Raw genomic sequence first — 19,021 nt, 5'->3', positions numbered from 1 at the left:
GAGAGAGCAATGTATTTCTCAGAAGAATAGCACCTTCTATCTCAGAAGAGTGCACAAACACTTTATAGAGTCAGCACAGTTTAGGTTAAGTAGGCACATAATTCGTCAAAATGTAAAAAAGGCTGACAGGAAAAAATACTGCATTGTAGAATAAGATATTAAAATGTGGTGTGAATATTTAAGGCAGCTGATGGCCAAAAGAGGCAAGTCAAAGGTGGTCTGGGTTTGGAGTTGATTTTGCATCTAGAGGAATTCTCCTCGTGACCTCAATGATGGAGCCCTGGAGAGCAGGTCTTCCTCCTTAAGGCCAATGATACTTGAGGTACCAGATGGTTTCATTTTTCAACTGTGGTCCAAAGAGAGGGTTGAGTTGGGCCAGAATTGCAATCAGCCAAAAGAGATAGCAGCAAACTGAACAGGTTACCAACATGGTGATGATAACTCCCCGGCTGGGACCCTTAGGGATGAACCAGAGCACGCAGAAGCGGACAGAGCCCGAGAACACGTTCGTTACGATGAGAGGCACCGTAAGGCCGTTATACGCCATGGCTGCCACTGGAGCTACCAGCCCCTGCCCAGCCGCCTCACTTTGGTCCCACCCCATGACCCATCATTCTTTGAGCACATCTTTACTTTAACAAGCAGGATCTGGGCATGAAGTGTATTCATGGCTTGCTACCAGAGTGTCCTTGCTTCTAAGCCCTCTCAACAAACAGAACTAGGAAATACACATGCATAAATGTGAAGACACACACATACACACATCTATTTCTGTATCTGCACAGAAAAACCATGAGTTCATCTGGTGACTCCAATTCCCATCTGATCTCACAGCCTTTCCCACCTTCCATACTTATAGGAACTCCCTTTTCTGGCAATAAAAAAAAATCTGATTCTCATTATCCACAATATATTTACCTATCTGCTCAATTCTAGAACAAACAGTAACTAGTTTCAGAATTGCTAACCCATACACCACTGTGAAAAACAAACCTACTAATTAGAGTTCGGTATTTGTTTATAGTTCTTTTTTCTTTAGTCTGAGGGTATATATTCAAAAGCTACATGGGTTAGTTCCTTTTTCCTGCCTCAGTATAGTAATGGCCTCATTTGAAATAAATACTTAATATGCTGTAAAGTAAGAACACAAATGAGCGCAAAGCTGTGACACAGGACATGGGTACCCCCTCCCCTGTGGCAGTTTCCCTCTAATTGGCTAGGCCTTCAGAAGCTGCGGAGCTTTACGAACATACAGATATGCCAGGCTCCCCTAGTTACTTTGAGCCAATAAATCTGAGCTAGGACCAGGGAATCTGTATTTTTCCAATGTTCCCTGATTCTGATATCCTATCAGTTGGAGAATGACTGGCTGTAAGAATAAAAGCCTAGGGGAGCCTGGCTGGCTCAGTCTCCGGGAAGACCATGCAACTCTTGATCTCAGGGTCGTGAGTTCGAGTGCCACACTGAGTGTAGAGATCACTTAAAAATAAAATCTTAAAAAAAATAAAAATAAAAGAATAAAAGGCTTTTAAAAAGCAGGGCCCTGATGATCTCCCCTCCAGCCAGCTCTGAGAGAGTTCGTACTGGTCCCCTGCAGGGACTGCTCCTCTACCTGCAATCTTCTCACCTCTCTTCAGCCCCTAGCAAACACTTCTTCTTTAAAAGCCAGCTCGGATGTATTGTCCTCTGTGAAGACTCATCGGCTTCCCAAAGACGGCCAGACCCCCCATTCCCTGAGCTCCTCGGTAGTTTATTATGAAGTAATTCACACATGCTGAAGAACAGAACAGCACAACACAACAGCCTTCTCCAGAGCCCTGTTACAGCTCTCTTCACGAGGAGAAGTATTTGTTTCTCTTTTCCACTGGCAAGCATCTGATGAGGATTCCCAGGCACAGGATCTGGCATTTAGCAGGTGCTCAAACAATGTTTGGTTAAGATTATTTTCAGCTTTAATTCTGTGGCTCAAAAACGGCCTAAGTACTTTTCCACGACTCATCAGAACAGAGACCGAGAAAGTTCAAATTGCCAAGGATTCTCTGCTAAGTAATTCTCCTTTTGTGATGAAGCCCATCTCTTCCTGCTCTGGGCTCAACCTGCATGTTATTGTTCATGCTGGTAAGTGAATGCTGTTTCCATACTAGACCTGATATTTTTAGCACTCCTGTTATGATAAACTCACAGTAACCTCAAAAAGAACAAATCAAAGTCAACTTTTTGCCACAGGAAACCAGCTCACGCTTAATGTTTTGCAACATGCCATGGGAGAATAATAAAAAGATGAGATCTTTTGCTCACAGATGGCGAGGCCAACTCTCAAGATAGTGGAAAAATGCAGCAGGAAGCATGCAGTCTGGCCACTATCTTATTAAGTAAACTGGAAAAACACTCGACACTCAAACCAGGCAAACACACACGCACACAGACACCACAGAGCAGCTGCTTCACCAGAGGCTGAACTGTGAATGGGGCAGTAAGAAACACCTGCGTGTGAGGGGCTGGAATCGAGCCTGATGGGTGCCTGAGAAATGGGCAGGCAAGAAGATCCTGCAGGGACACCAGTGGGCAGGCTGTTCTCCCTCTAGAGTGGACCAAATGATCAGACTAGCAGAAGCCAGTCACTCAGGCAAAAAATACTTACTTACGGAGCACCTACTATGTGCTCTATTGGGTGACAGTGAAACAAAGTCGGGTCCCCTATGAGGTTTTCTTGGGCGTGCACCATAGCCGAGCAAGCACTGCGACCTCACTAGGAATTCCTAAGGCATCATTAGGTGTATAAGTCACCTTCCTAGAAGTACTCTTCGGAACAAATTCCAAGGACCAGGAAAAACTGAAAACAGCTTACATGCCTTTCAAGATGAAACTGGTCACAAACAATGGTACACCCAAAGGAATACATCATGCAGCCAACAAGACATAGGAGGTCACTCTATACATGCTCCAAGATCTTTCCATCTCACTTAAGGCGATCCAGTAGAAAAAAGCAAGCTGCTTTAATAATTTGGTTTACATATGCACATGCATGATTATAACTGTTAATCATTTTCCAAGAAGACAGGAAAGAATTGTTTTTTTTTTTTTTAAGATTTATTTATTTGAGAGAGAGAGAGCAAGCACACAGTGGGAAGAGGCAGAGAGAGAATGCCAGGCAGACTCCATCCTCAGCATATAGCCCGATGCAGGGCTCAATCTCACGACCCTGAGATCATGAGCTGAGTCAAAATCAAGAGTCAGATGCTTGGGGTGCCTGGGTGGCTCAGTCGATCGTCTGCCTTTGGCTAAGATCATGATCCCAGCCTCCTGGGATTGAGCCCCGAGTGGGGCTCCCTGCTGAGCAGGGAGTCTGCTTCTCCCACTCCCTCTGCTCCTCCCCACTACTCGTGTGTGTGTGCTCGCTCGCTCTCTCAAATCAATAAATCTTAAAAAAAAAAAAAGTTGGATGCTTTTTTTTTTTTAAAGATTTTTATTTCTTTATTTGACAGAAAGAGACACAGCGAGAGAGGAAACACAAGCAGGGGGAGTGGGAGAGGGAAAAGCAGGCTTCCCGCTGAAAAGGGAGCCCGACGCGGGGCTCAATCCCAGGACCCTGGGATCACGACCTGAGCCGAAGGCAGACGCTTAACGACTGAGCCACCCAGGCGCCCCAGAAGAGTTGGATGCTTAGCCGACTGAGCCACCCCAGATAGGCAAGAAATTCTTTCTAAATTGGAGATTTTTTTTTAAGATTTTATTTATTTATTTGAGAGAGAAAGAAAGAGGGAGAGCAAATGAGCACAAGCAGGGGGAGGAGCAAATGGAGAGGGACAAACAGGTTCCCCACTGAGGAGAGAGCCCGATGGGGAGCTTTATCCCAGGACCCCGGGATCATGACCTGAGCCAAAGGCAGACGCTTAACCGAATGAGCCACCCAGGTGCCCTGGCAAGGAATTCTTAAACAGTTTCCCCCACAAATTGGAAGTGGGGAAAATGGGGAGGGTATAACGAAGAAAACTTACCCTTTTACACCATTGTGAATTCTTTGAAAACTGCTTACTGTGATACTTTTTCAAAAAAATAAAACTCAAGTGTCTCTTGGGGGAGGAGGAAGACTATCTGGGTCAGAATTCAGATAATCTTTGGGTCTAACACATATCTGAACCAGGGTTTTCTGTACTGTGGTGGTGATCCCATTTCTCTAACATGGAGAGCTCCTGATTTACAGTTTAACAAAATCACTTAGCTTAGAGGGGCACATTACAGATGTAAGGAGCACAGTTCATGGATCAAACAGACCTCATGGTCTAAATCCTGGTTCTGTCTATAAAACCAAGCATATGCCCAAGCAAGTCACAGCCACGCTCAACCTTGGTCTCCTTAAAGAAAATGGGACAGCAACTATATTTCAAAGGTTATCACAATAATAATGAGAATATGTCAGATGCTCAGCACAGTGCGAGGTAAAGCAGCAAGCCGCGTTCAGTACACAATAACCATTCTTACACACCACATGAAAACCACAGTAGTGCCTGAAAAGTCGACCACTCAACCTGGATATTCCCTAAGGCCATCCCACACACTGAAGTCAAACGTTACCATTGTTTGATTTTATAATAACAAAACTAAGGCCATTTTAGAATTATATCAATTTCAGGTGTGCAAATCTTGACTTAAAAAAACAAACCAACTCTCCTCAATATGTGATTGGAAAACGTTCTGAAGAGAGTCAAAGGAAAATATTCAATAGTCTAGAAGCTGTGCCCCGGCACTCGTTTTTCACATTTACCATCTCAGTACATCTCTTAGAGCCAAGGGAAGGCAGTGCTATCCCCTAGCCCCCTCAGCCCCAAGTTAGGAACCTAGATCTGAATGAAGCTCATGCACCAAAGGTTAAGCCTCTTGATAAGGCGGAGAGATGTGATCTGAGCTCAGCTCTGTCAGCCTCCAAAGCCCATGCTTTTTCCAAGACACAAGACTGTATCAGTCTCTACTCAGGCTGTACTTTTACTGCCATGGTTAGCAGTCAAAACAGTCTGGGCAAAAAGAATGCTTCTAATTAAAATCAAACTTTGGGACTACGTGGAGGATATTGTTTGAATTAATTAATTTTTTAAAAATCACAAAACAACACCCCCCAAAACAAAACAAGAAATAACTTCTAGGGCGCCTGGGTGGCTCAGTTGGTTAAGCGACTGCCTTCGGCTCAGGTCATGATCCTGGAGTCCCAGGATCGAGTCCCGCATCGGGCTCCCTGCTCGGCAGGGAGTCTGCTTCTCCCTCTGACCCTCCCCCCTCTCATGCTCTCTCTATCTCATTCTCTCTCAAATGAATAAATAAAATCTTTCAAAAAAAAAAAAAAAGAACGAACTTCTAGAATTTTTTTTAAAGAAATACACTTAAACTAAGTTTTCTGGTGTAAGTCATGAGTCAATGAAGTTGTTAATTATAAATATAAAAGTAGAGGGACGCCAGGGTGGCTCAGTCCATTAAGCGTCTGCCTTTGGCTCAGGTCATGATCCCCGGGTCCTGGAACCGAGTCCCACATAGAGCTCCCTGTTCAGCGGGGAATCTGCTTTTCCCTCTCCCTCTGCCACTTCCCTTACTTGTGCGCTTGCGCTCTCACTCCCAAATAAATAAATAAAATCTTTTTTTTAAAAAAGATACAAGTATAAAAGTAGAGAAATACAAGCCACAGGAATGATATTTTATTAGATTCACTGATTATTTAGACTCTGAAAAGATTTTCAAGACAGGCTGGCTGACTTAAGTCTTATCATTTGAGAAGCGAGGAAACAAAATCCTAGAGAAGCAAGTTATTTGCCTAAAGTCACAAAGACCGTTAACGGCAAGTGTATTTGGCAGAAGGCAACTTCACATGTGGAAGCTGCTATGCTTTCCTGCATAAATCCAATGAGGTCAAATTACGGGAGAATCCCATAGCTCCATGAATGGCTGAGCAGAAAATCGAAAGGAGTATTTCCCTGGATATAAGATTAAGATAATACACCCACAGAGGATCAGCTTCATATCTACAAGCAGAAGGTTCTAAGCTGCTGGAATAACCAAGGAAAGAGATCACAACAGCCATTTCCCTCTACTTCCAGAACTTTAGTCCAGCAGGCAGCCAAGGGCGTTAATTAAGTATGCATTCATAGAGGAGCTCCCCAAAGCCAAGCCAGGCCCTCGTGCTCGTTGCATCTGGAGCACTCCCAGTAGTTCCAATTGCAGCCCCTCTGGAAAGATACAGCAGAGCTCAGAGAGACCAACTGACCAAAAAATATCACTAGAATGTGTGTATGACACCACGCAAGAAAGGTTAGAACCTGTCACCTGCTGCAGAGAGGGAGGCTCAGGAAAGGCTGCGATGGATATCCAGAAAGAGCAGTGGGTGTGGTGTGAAGGAACTAGCCCCTGGAAGAGTCAGGAGACTTGGGATTGAGATGCAGACTACCACCATTTTGTTCTATGACAATGGCGAGTCACTTCCCCTCCTGTGCCACTGAACGGGTTCTGAGGCTTAGGGAAAGTGGCCTGATGATGTGGACTTGCCAGTCAGCAATGAGGGTCCTTCAGCCACACATGCCACGGGTGAGTGGGGTGGGGGGAGGAGTAGAAAGCCCCTTCCTGCCACTCCTGGCCTAGAGAATATGTGGGCCTGCCTCCTTTTATAATTCTATGACTGTCAGAGAATTGTACATGTAAAGTGGTTAGGAGGGTAAATTTTATGGTATGTGTTTCTTACCATAATAAAAAAATTTCTATGACTATTAACTAATGAACATCGTTTTAATCACCAAACCGAAGCCCTGAAATTGAAACTGGAAAGGTACTGAGTACTGTTTAGAAGAGAGAAGTATACATATGGGATGTTTTATCCAACGAAGTGTCACAGGCAGAAAATTAAAATCTAGTAAGATTGCTGCCATGATAATACCTACTCAAGTATGGAATTAAGGGAAATTGAGTCAATCCCAAAATTTATACACAGTTGCAAAGTACTCATGTCAAAAACCAAAAACCCAAAAAACAAAACAAAAAAACCCACAACTTCACAGATAACACAGGTCTCTAGGATTTCCTTGCTCTGTGCTGAGCCTTTTGTATGTATACCATCCAAGTCTTATAAAAACCCCCTTGAGACGAGTGCTAATAACACCCCCATGGTCAGAGGGGAATTTGAGTAAGCCTCAGGGAATTTAACTCTGGCTCAACATCACCCACCTAGAAAAATGACAGAACCAGGACTGAAAACCCAGATCTGTTTTCATTCCAAAGCTCCTGTTCTGAACAACCATGCACCAAGCATGCCATATGGGTCACAGTAATGAGGCTACCGCTTCTTCCTCAGGACCTGTCGACTTCCCCAGCCCCTTGTAACTTCTAACGGTGCTGGCCAGCAGCACCTGGATTTAAATATACACTTTCCCCCACACTGTGGCCTCCCACTTTGGTGATGGGCTCCTGAGGGCAGGGATGGCCACAGGCCTGGGTCTTAATCAGTCTGTCTTTTTTTAAAAAAGATTTTATTTACTTATTTGACAGAGGGAGAGAGAGAGAGAGAACAAGTAGGGTGAGGGGTACAGGGAGAGGGAGAAGCAGACTCCCCACCAAGCAGGGAGCCCGATGCGGGGCTCCATCCCAGGACTCTGAGATCATGACCTGAGCCGAAGGCAGCCGCTCAACCGACTGGGCCACCCAGGCGCCCCAGTCTGTGTCTTTTAAAACAACTATAAATGGGGGAATAGCAGCTACTCCACATGAGTGTAGCGAGGATTCCATAAGCCAACACCTACACAGCACTTAGGATGAAGGTAGGCTGCTGTTTCCCACACGGCCTTAGGCTTCAAAGACCTGAGTGGTTCAGGGCCCTAGTTGCAGTCTATGTTCTCTCAGGTAAAACACTGAGCCTCTGTGGGTCTCTGTTTCCCCACCTCAAGAAACCAAACTGGGGAGAAGTCCCACTCTGTCTACCGCACAAGGGTGCTGTGTTGATGAGCTGGGAGGAGAAAATACTCTAGAAACTACAAAGGGTTAGATTAGATGTCTTGCCCTTGGCACTACTGACATTGTGACATTGTGGGCCAGATAACTCTTTGTCACGAGGGGCTGTCCTGTGCCATGGACATTTAGCAACATGCCTGACCTCTCCCCACCCTACCTGCCCCCAGCCTGAACAACCAAAAATGTCTTGACACTGCTAATGCCCCCAGCGACCAAAACCGCCCTCGGTTGAGAATCACCAGATTTTGGTAAACTCAAATACCAGCTGACTCCTTGTATAAGCAGCAGTAAGAACCACTCAGGTTATACCCCCAAACCTTTACAAATTAATGGCTACTGTTTACTGAGGGCTCTCGATGTGCCAGGCAGAGTGATTAGCTTCTCCCAATGGCCCAGGCCCCGTGCTCAGGCTGGACTAGAGATGGCACTGCCTTGCTGTCCTATCCTAGTCCAGAGAAGGAGGTATTTTCTGAGTCCTAGCTGACTCACGTGCCTAAGACTCATTCCTACCTAACCCACTGGATGACTTCCTTACCTCCTCACACTGGATGATTTCTATACAAATGGATATTAAGTGCTCTAAACTAGTTTTTCCCAACTCTCCCCAACCCCAACCTGGCTAACACCACTAATTAACAGGAGGAAAGCTTCATTCCTAGCTAATTAGCCTCATCTGATTTTCAGTTTTATGAAGAAAGTTTTATGTATTTCCCTTTGAACCAATATACATAGTGCCTGGGGAGGGAGGAATTGTGTGTAAGCTATCACACATAGCCACCATCTCTCCTGACTTGAGGCAGGGGGTGTTCCTGGAGTCTGCACAGACCCAGCCCTGGAGAAAGGAAGGCTGAAGACTATCCAAATGCAACCAAAAGTGCTTTGCAAATTTGACAAATAAAAGCGACATCTCTACCTCAGTCTCCCTGAGAATAGTTGAGGGTTATGCAGAACTCAACGAGGGGCCACATCTCCATCCATCTGGATGATCTCGAGTGGCCACGGAGAACCAGCCCGTGAGGAACTCGACTAGGGGCAAACATCAAGAAACCCCCTGGACTCTGCAGCCACAGGTGCAGAAATCAAAGCACAAAGTGCTCACTGGGAAGCTCTGCTCTGAGTCCTCACCTTGAAGGAGAAAGTAATCCGAAGTTGTACGCTTCAGAGCTGCCTTTGCTTTATCACTGCTCCAGTCCACTTCCAGCGCTTCCTTAACGGAGCAAAAGACCACCTTCTGTTGAGAAAAAGGCAAAATTGCTTAGGGTAGTAGCCCCTCACCATCTAGGAGAAATGTCATTATTTAAGGTTTACTGTTCATTAAAAGCAGCTGAGGACCACTCAAGTCCAATAAATTTTAACTGAGCACTTACTGTGTGCTCCTCTGGGTGCTGGGGACACAGCGATGAATGACATGTACTCCCTGCACTAGAAGGAGTCCTAGCAAAGCTAAAGACCCAGTTCCACTCTGGCTTTAACTCTGGCTGTGTTCACACCACAGAAATTCTTGCATAAGTGAACAAGACTGTGTGTCTAAAGATATTCAATAAAACATTCTTTGTCACAGCCAACAAAAAAATTAAACGTGTCTCATTAGAAGAATGGTTTGAGGATAACAACAGCAGTAAATAACAGCAAGAAACATAAGCAAGGGCTATGAAACAAAAGCTCCAGGCTGTGGGGCTGGAGATGGCATTAGCAAAAGGCCTATAGTAGCAAGAAGCATTGCCGAAACCTATTAAAGCTAAATGAAAATTATCTTGAAAAATGCCAGCACATATCTATATTTTAAAATATAAACAATTAAATATGAGTAAGAAAGTGATTTTTCTTTTCCTTTCCTGAATCGGTCAGTCCAGAAGCCATCCCACTGGGACTGAGGAAAGGCAGGGAAGAGTCGGGGCGGGGTGGGGTGGTGCTGGGTGGCCTGCTGCAGGGGACAGAGCAGAGCTGGGTAAGAAGGGGAGCAACCCGGGGGGGACTGGGAGACTGACTCCAACCAGGGATGACTTTTTTTTTTTGAAGATTTTTTTTCCTATTTATTTATTTGACAGAGAGAGACACAGCGAGAGAGGGAATACAAGCACGGGGAGTGGGAGAGGGAGAAGCAGGCCTCCCGCGGAGCAGGGAGCCCGATGCGGGGCTCGATCCCAGGACCCCAGGATCATGACCTGAGCCGAAGGCAGACGCCTAACGACTGAACCACCCAGGTGCCCCACCAACCAAGAACTTCTGCAACAAGTGAACACACAGAGAACCTAGGTTTCTCACTGTCAGAGAAAAGAATTAGAATTATGGAAAGGGAAAAAAAATAGAATAAAGCCTGTGGTGGGTTATTAGTGTGAACTCATTTTCAATACATACAGGCAGACAAGGAAGTAAATGCAGACGCAAGCATGTGTGTATGCACATATAAATACTGAAGAGCTGCATCCACAGACAAAGCATCAAAGCAATGATGCCCTGGGAGCAGTGAGCACAACTTACCCCCAGATCTTGGTTTCTAACCCCCAATGAGAGAAACATTTCTCTCTAGAGAAATGGCTGATTTCGAAGCTAGGGCAGGGAGAGTATGACAGGAGCCCAAAACATCTTACTGTGCCTGAAACAAGGAAGTGTGCCAAGAATGATGGGGACATGTCAAGAGGAAACAGGAGCCAACATAAAGGAGCGCCCACTGGTCAAACTGGAACACTTTGTGGGGGAAAAAAAAATAGTATTATAACACTTTAAATAAACTAGAATCCTTCAGTCATAGATCTAAAATCAACTCATTGATAAAGTTTGATGAATAATGAGGTATTTACATATTTTCAAACAACCTCTCCAAAAATTACTGGAGGATAATTATAGGGAAAAGAGGAATTGTTTTCAAAGGAAAAATCTGGAGGACATAATTCTACTCAAACAATCAAAATTAACATTGCCAGTAAAGTAGCATATGGAAACCAGGACCAGACCACAGGATGGGGTGAGGAGCAACCCTGCTGTGGTAGGTTTCCCAAAGGTGTGAAGCTGCAATCTAATCATGAGGGAACAGCAGACGAACCCAGACTAAGGAACAATTTACAAAATAACTGGCTTGTAATCTTCAAAAGCATCATGAAAATCTAGATGCATGCATAATCCTGAACTGAATCCTTCTGTCATTAAGGACATGATCGGAACAACTGATAAAATCTGAATGGGGTCTGAGGATTAGATGGTAGTGATGTCTCCATTTAAATTTTGATTTTGAAGTTAACTTGTGATTACGGAAAATGCCTTCTTTGAGAAAATACAGACAAATATTTGGGAGTGATGGATGGAGCATCATTTTGACACCTTATTCTCAAATGGTTCAGAAAAAAAATGGTTCTCAGTACTAGCCTAGTTTTTTGTTTTTGTTTTTTTTTAAAGATTTTACTTATTTGAGAGAGAGAGAGAGAGCATATGAGAGGGGGAGGGTCAGAGGGAGAAGCAGACTCCCTGCTGAGCAGGGAGCCCGATGCAGGACTCGATCCAGGGACTCTAGGATCATGACCTGAGCCGAAGGCAGTCGCTTAACCAACTGAGCCACCCAGGCACCCCTGTACTAGCTACTTTTACGAAGTTTAAGATGGTTACATGTGGGGACGCCTGAGTGGCTCAGTCAGTTAAGCACCTGCCTTCCGCTCAAGTCATAACAATCCCAATGTCCTGGGATCGAGCCCCATGTCCGGATCCCTGCTCAGCAGGGAGTCTTGGCATTCTCTCTCTCCCTCTCCCTCCACCCCTTCCCCCACTTGTGTGCTCTCGCACTCTCTCTCTCAAGTAAATAAATAAAATCTTAAAAAACAACAACAACAAGAAGATGGAGGCACCTGGGTGGCTCACTCAGTTAAGTGTCTGCCTTTGGCTCAGGTCATGACCTGGAGTCCCGGGATCAGTCCTCACATCGGGCTCCCTGCTCAGCAGAGAGCCTGCTTCTCCCTCTTCCTCTGCTCCTCCCCCCACTCATGCTCGAGCTCTGTGTGTCTCTCTCTCAAAAAAATAAATAAAATCTTAAAAAAAAAAAAAAAAGATGATATGTATGTATAAATAATTTCAAATTTCCCGAGGTATGGGGTCTCTTTTTCTCCTTCCTTCTCTCACCACACATATACACCACATACCCACCCCACTCCTCCAACCCCAGATATTTAAAAAAGAAAAGAGACAACAGTACCAAGATCTATCAGTTCCCAGGCAGTTGACACTGCTTGCTAAGGACCAAAATGGAACTGACAGATGAAAGCTCAAATGACTAGTGAAGATGAAAAAGTCATACGGTTTTTAAGGTGGTTTTCTATTTCCCCATAATCACTCCTTTGGGATTTAAATCCACTGTAAAAGTTAATATACAGAATGTTTGTACTGCCCTCAAACCTTTTGGTCAATGAGTCTGTTTGACCTCAAAAGTCAAGTGAAATAGCCAGCTGGGTGACACTTATTGCCTGACACAGACTGCCAGACCCCTCTTAAGAAGTCTTACAACACAGATACAGCCGTCACCAGTATGGTCAGGGAATGCCATCACGACGACAAAACAAACTTTCATGAGGTCTCATAAACTACCCAGATTTTATTTTATTTTTTTAAGATTTTATTTATTCATTCATAAGAGACAGAGACAGAGAGAGAGGCAGAGGGAGAAGCAGGCTCCCCGCTGAGCAGGGAGCCTGATGTGGGAACTGATCCCAGGACCCTGGGATCATGACCTGAGCCGAAGGCAGACGCTTAATTAACCATCTGAGCCACCCAGGCGCCCTACACTACCAAGATTTTAATTCAGAATTTTTGTAGTTTGCCTGGCTAAGAATCCACTGATTTGGGGCACCTGGGTGGCTCAGTTGGTTAAGCGACTGCCTTCGGCTCAGGTCATGATCCTGGAGTCCCTGAATCGAGTCCCGCATCGGGCTCTCTGCTCAGCAGGGAGTCTGCTTCTCCCTCTGACCCTCCCCCCTCTCATGTGCTCTCTCTCATTCTCTCTCAAATAAATAAATAAAATCTTAAAAAAAAAAAAAAAGAATCCACTGATTTGTTAGGTCATAACGCTATGACAAATGAGGAAAAAAAGTTGTGTTTCAGAGTCTCAGTCCCACACAGGTCTACCTCTAAACTTTCAGGGCCTGGGGTGAAAATACAGGTGGAAACCCATATAACACTTCTACATATTTAGGTATAAATCATACGAACAGGCTATTAAAAAATAAAGTGTAGGGGCGCCTGGGTGGCTCAGTTGTTAAGCATCTGCCTTCGGCTCAGGTCATGATCCCAGGGTCCCGGGATCGAGCCCCGCATCGGGCTCCCTGCTCAGCAGGAAGCCTGCTTCTCCCTCTCTCACTCCCCCTGCTTGTGTTCCCCCCCTCGCTCTCTGTCAAATAAAGAAATAAAATCTTTAAAAAAAATTAAAAAATAAAGTGTATTATATTCTCCTGCCTTAACAAATAAACTTTCTTCATTACTACCTGGAAGACTGGGTTCAAATTTGGAATTCTCACACTCCTTGGGAGTTCTGTGCCAGAATGAGGTGCACTAGGAAAGGTGGTCCTCTTTCCCCCTCTTTCTTCCCACCTCTGGCTCTGTCTCACAGTGCAAGAGGCTTTGCACGTGAGTGTGGCCACCCAGGCCATCCTTCCCCACTAAAACAACTACTCTTCAGGCCTAGGCATGTGGACCTTTTTGTAAGGTGTGCACTCCGGAAGAAGATCAGGGAAGAAGCCCACAAAAGCCTGGGAAGTAAGCCTAGGGTTGTCTGGGCAGGAGATTCCAGGGGTCCCAAGTATCCACAATGTGGTCCAGAACTGGGGAAGTGGGCGAGATGGGCCCAGGTGGACATATCACCTTAATCCCATGGAATCCTCACTCTACTAGAGGAAGGGCTAGAAGGAGACCAGAGTGGGACCTTGTAGAGCACTAGGACCAAGGATGCAGGCCCTCTTCCCTCCCCCCAAGTCTCAGGGCAGAACTACTCGAAATTTTGCCAGTAACTTGTGAACTCACACAAATGAATGTACCTCTCTTAGGCCTGTCTGTAGCAGGCAACTTTTAGGGAAGTTTTCTGATATTTGGGGAGGAGGATCCCAGTAACCTTATCTGAAATATGTACCAGCCCTCCAGCCACAGGTGACAGAGCCAGAGGTGGGCACAGGGCCCAGGCCACACCAACCAGATTCTTTTCTCCTGGGAATTGAAAATCTGAAAGTTAATAACAGAGACACATTAATGGCTGGAAGGGCTCTTTAGAGAAAACCTAAATTCCTGCTTTCTCCAAGTCTCCCCAGCTGGCCTGGTCTTTACCCTTCTCGTGTCACAGTAGTTAGTCAATGCTTCTTGTGCTACTGCAGCCTGAATCCAATTAATGTCCCATTTTTCTGGTTCAAACTACTTAAAGTCTATTTTTTTTTAACCATTTTATTTTTATTTATTTATTTATTTATTTTTATTTTTTATATATATATATATTTTAAAGATTTTATTTATTTATTTGAGAGAGAGAGAATGAGAGAGAGCACATGAGAGGGGGGAGGGCCAGAGGGAGAAGCAGACTCCCTGCCGAGCAGGGAGCCCGATGCGGGACTCGATCCCGGGACTCCAGGATCACGACCCGAGCCGAAGGCAGTCGCCCAACCAACTGAGCCACCCAGGCGCCCTTTTATTTATTTATTTACTATTTATTTATTTATTAGAGAGCGAGAGAGAGAGAGAGAGAGAAAAAGCATGAGAGGGGAGAAGGTCAGAGGGAGAAGCAGGCTCCCCGCTGAGCTGGGAGCCCGACGTGGGACTCGATCCCAGGACTCCGGGATCATGACCTGAGCCGAAGGCAGTCGCTTAACCAACTGAGCCACCCAGGCGCCCCTACCTAAAGTCTATTATTGTCTGGGTGCCTGGCTGGCTCAGTTGGTGGAGCATGTGATCTTGATCTAGGGGTCATGAGTTTCAGCCCCATGTGGGGTGTAGAGATTACTTTAAAAAAAAAAAAAGAATAAAAAAACAAAACTATGACACCTAATCTATAGTACAACAAATGCAAATGGTGGTACCCATCTTGCCCACCTCGCTGACACTGGATTTACGACGAGAAAAATATGCCTAACAGCATCCGCAGTAAATGAAGGGTCTTCAGATAAAGCCCCCAGCAATATGTGCCAGGGAGCCACAACCACCAGAATGAACACCTTAAAACAGGTAACTTTCGCACCTCACTCAGCCCCCCCGCTTCTCCCTGCCCGCAGCTCATGGATCCCTCTGGGTACAATGCCTGAATTACTTCCCTCCACTATCCATTTCCGTTCCTAGCAATTCTGAGCCTTAAGGATTTCAAACTGATAGTCTAGTTAAGACTAGTAACAAGCCCTCTTACACCTCTCCCCAGACAGGTATCAGCTTCCGGAGGCAGGGATCACAGTGAAAGACACAGCACTGCATAGAAGAGAATGTCAGTAAGTATCCGTGAGCTGATAGGATCCAACCTGTTTTTCATTTGCCAAAAGCCCAATAGTAAATATAAAAGATGAATTCTCCCACACAGTCTGACAGCCATCAAACTGTAGGGCTGTGCTGAGCCACTCTGAACAGTGGGCAAGTGCAAAGCCATCAACGCAACAGGAGCCTGGCTCAACGCACCGAGGCAAAGCGAAAAGAGAATACAGCCCCTTACAACCACACTCTCCAAAATGGACTATCCGCTCCTATGCTTATGGAAAATACGTTGAGCAAAGAAAGCAAAAGACAGTACGTTTATACGTCATATATATTAGATTGTTATGTATGTCTCATGTTAATGGATGTTTATTAAAGCTCCAATGTTATCACATATGCAGATGAGTAGAAAGAATACTGAAAGGAATGTGACAGTCATTACTGGGGAGCAGGGTTCACGTTTTCTCAACTTGTTCTGAATTTCCCACATTGGGACTGTAAACACATTTTACTTTTTTTTTTTTTTTAAAGATTTTATTTCTTTATTTCAGAGAAAGAGAGAGACAGTGCAAGCATGGAGGGGGGTGCAGAGGGAGAAGCAGACTCCCTGCTGAGCAGGGAGCCCGACGCGGGACTCGATCCCAGGACTCCGGGATCATGACCTGAGCCGAAGGCAGACAGACGCCCAACCAACTGAGCCACCCAGGCATCCCAACATATTTTACTTTTAAAAAACAGGCTGAGGGCGCCTGGGTGGCTCAGTTGGTTAAGCGACTGCCTTCGGCTCAGGTCATGATCCTGGAGTCCCGGGATCGAGTCCCGCATCGGGCTCCCTGCTCAGCAGGGAGTCTGCTTCTCCCTCTGACCCTCCCCCCTCTCATGCTCTATCTCATTCTCTCTCTCAAATAAATAAATAAAATCTTAAATAAATAAATAAATAAATAAATAAATAAATAAAATAAAAAACAGGCTGAACATCTGTAACAAGGGATACAGCTCTGGCTGTAAAGCTACATGTAAATCAGAATTGAAACAAGTTGAAAACTACAGATTTCTAGGTTGGATTTCCCACACCTACTCACAGGAGTCTATAGTTTTCAAAAGCATTCTAATAAATGACAACCGCAATCCAAGACAAAGCTGTCACACTCAGCAGAGTGGTAAAAGAGCCTGAAGTCACCAAATGTTACCGTTACATACTGATGATTGTGGAATGTGAACTGATAAAACTACTCAAGAGTAATTTAGCAGGTCTGGTGAAGTTGAAACTGCACATACCCTATTTTCCCTCCTAAGTATACACCCCAGAGAAATCACACATTTACCCAGAGAGATTATCTACATACACACACACACACACTCACTCTCTCTCTCTCTCTCTCTGTGACACCATTTGTAACAGAAAAACTTCATACACCCACATGCCCACCAATAGGAGACTGGATAAATAAACAGTAATGCATTCATACAACAAATACGCTACAGCAAAAAAAAAAAAAAAAAAGACAAAATGTCCTGCTGGGCTGTCCTAGAGAACTCACAGTGATGATGGCAACTATTCTGTATCTGTGCTTCACAATACAGATGCCAATAGCCAGACGTGCTTGGTGAGCATTTGAAGTGTGGCTAGGAGACTGAAGAAAATTTTTTATTTTAGTTTAGTTAATTTTAATTTAAATAGCCATATGTGGCTAATGGTTAACCACAATGGACAGCAAAGCCCTAGAACTGCATACAAACATACATGGCCTCACAAACATAATGCTGCTCTTAAAAAGCAGGTGGCAGGGGCGCCTGGGTGGCTCAGCCGTTAAACGTCTGCCTTTGGCTCAGGTCATGATCCTAGGGTCCTGGGATCGAGCCCCGCATCGGGATCCCTGCCCAGCCAGGGGCCTGCTTCTCCCTCTCCCACTCCCCCTGCTTGTGTTCCCTCTCTAGCTGTCTCTCTCTCTGTCAAATAAATAAAATAAAATCTTAAAAAAAAAAAAAAAAGCAGGTGGCATCATGCATACAATATTAAACCTGATTTTTAAGAAGTTAAAAAGCATACCAAACAATCCTATATTGCTTGGAAATACATATGTAGTAAGAAGAAATGGGTGGGAATGAGAACCACAATTGAGGGTAGTGGTTACTTATACTGGGGAGGGATAGCTGGGGGACCTTGACCATGCTGGCAAAGTTTTATGCTTTAAATTAGGTGGTGGGTCCATGGTAGTTAGCTAGATCATTCTTAATTTATACCTACATGACATTCCATTGTTTAGATTTACAAACATGTGGTAAAACGCCATGTCAAGCAGGGCTATAACTGCCCCTTCCAGGTACTTGTTATTTATTTTGAGAGAGTGAGAGAAAGCATATGAGCACGCAGAGGAGCAGAGAGAGAGGGAGAGAAGCAGACTCTGCGCTGAGCACGGAATCCCATGACCCTGGACCCTGAGATCATGACCTGAGCCAAAATCAAAGAGTTGGAGGCTCAACTGACTGAGCCACCCAGGCACCAGCCCCCCACCCCCATACTTTTTAAAATCCACACATACCTCCCTGGAGAGAAGACAGAGAAGGAACACATAGATTGGTACAACAGGACTGGAAATATTTGGGTTTTTAAGTTGGGTAGTATTTTGTTGTTATGTTCTATAATCTGTATTGATGTCACATTATTTGGGGATATCAGATATCACAATAAAAAATACACTGGAGTGTGCCGTGATGCTGGGAGAGACCCCCTTCCCTCTTTCCTAGAGTACCAAAACCTCCCCCCCCCCACCCCCCCACCTGTTCTACCTGGAAAACCTGCTATCAGCACTCTACCCAACTCTGCAATATGCACCCTGCATCTCCTGCCCCCCACCCCCAAACCAAGTGGTTCTGACAATTAGCAGGGTTTTAAACACCTCTGGCCTAAATGTCCTGGTCCAGGCAACCCAATGACTTACTTCTAAATATTCCTGGCCAAGTCCCTTGTCCTCTTTGGAATTCTGTTCTCTCAGCCCAGCTCAAATAATGTAAACCATGACAACTAATGTGTTATGAGGTTAATTAATCCATTTGGTTGATCACAAAGAAAGTCAACTCAGTAATTCTTTTTTAAAATGACAACGATCTCGGACGCCTGGGTGGCTCAGTTGGTTCAGCGACTGCCTTCGGCTCAGGTCATGATCCTGGAGTCCCAGGATCGAGTCCCGCATCGGGCTCCCTGCTCGGCAGGGAGTCTGCTTCTCCCTCTGACCCTCCCCCCTCTCATGCTCTCTCTCTCTCTCTCATTCTCTCTCTCAAATAAATAAATAAAATCTTAAAAAAAAAAAAAAATTAAAATGACAACAATCTCCAAAGCTGTCCTATTATGTGGCAGGAGCAGCCACAGCACATTGAACAAACATTTCCTGGGTAAGACTGTACCAGGGACTGCGCCAGGAACACAGCAGCGAACAAAAGCGCCCAGCCCTTATCGGAGCCTGGACCCTAACGAGAGAGAAACCCTGAGAAGTTCCCTCAGCATCACAAACCAAGGTGAAGAATGAAACCAGTCAGTCCCTGGAATGTTCCCTTCAGAATGGGGGTGAGAGGAGATGAGTCGTCCGTAAACTGCTCAGAAAGGGGGATCAAAATAATGAATCAC

At 45.0% G+C, this 19,021-nt stretch overlaps 2 protein-coding genes across 4 annotated transcripts in view; both read right to left on the bottom strand.

The window, feature by feature from the left end:
- The window catches only part of SAE1 (SUMO1 activating enzyme subunit 1), a 79,597-nt gene that overhangs the window by 32,111 nt on the left and 28,465 nt on the right, over window positions 1-19,021 (bottom strand). For 2 of the 3 annotated variants that reach the window (XM_081807182.1, XM_081807180.1), the window contains exon 6: window positions 9,106-9,211. In XM_081807182.1, the coding sequence (XP_081663308.1) occupies window positions 9,106-9,211 (106 nt within the window). Of the gene's footprint in view, window positions 1-5,663; window positions 6,213-9,105; window positions 9,212-19,021 lie in introns of those variants that run through there. The other variant, XM_081807181.1, reaches the window with a different exon arrangement.
- On the bottom strand, window positions 10-1,095 carry LOC102747879 (V-type proton ATPase subunit e 1). Its single transcript, XM_006739441.3, has one exon. It carries the CDS (start codon window positions 602-604, stop codon window positions 302-304), a length of 303 nt encoding a protein of 100 aa, XP_006739504.2. The 5' UTR covers window positions 605-1,095; the 3' UTR covers window positions 10-301.

This window comes from Leptonychotes weddellii, chromosome 16 (genome assembly GCF_054177405.1).
Source record: "Leptonychotes weddellii isolate Sample4059 chromosome 16, ASM5417740v2, whole genome shotgun sequence".
NCBI lineage: Eukaryota > Metazoa > Chordata > Mammalia > Carnivora > Phocidae > Leptonychotes > Leptonychotes weddellii.
Note: the sequence above shows the minus strand (reverse complement) of the source record. Positions and strands in the feature narration are given on the sequence as shown.

Coding starts and splice junctions, on each gene's coding strand:
- LOC102747879 (XM_006739441.3), bottom strand. CDS start 604: ATGGGGTGGGACCAAAGTGAGGCGGCTGGGCAGGGGCTGGTAGCTCCA.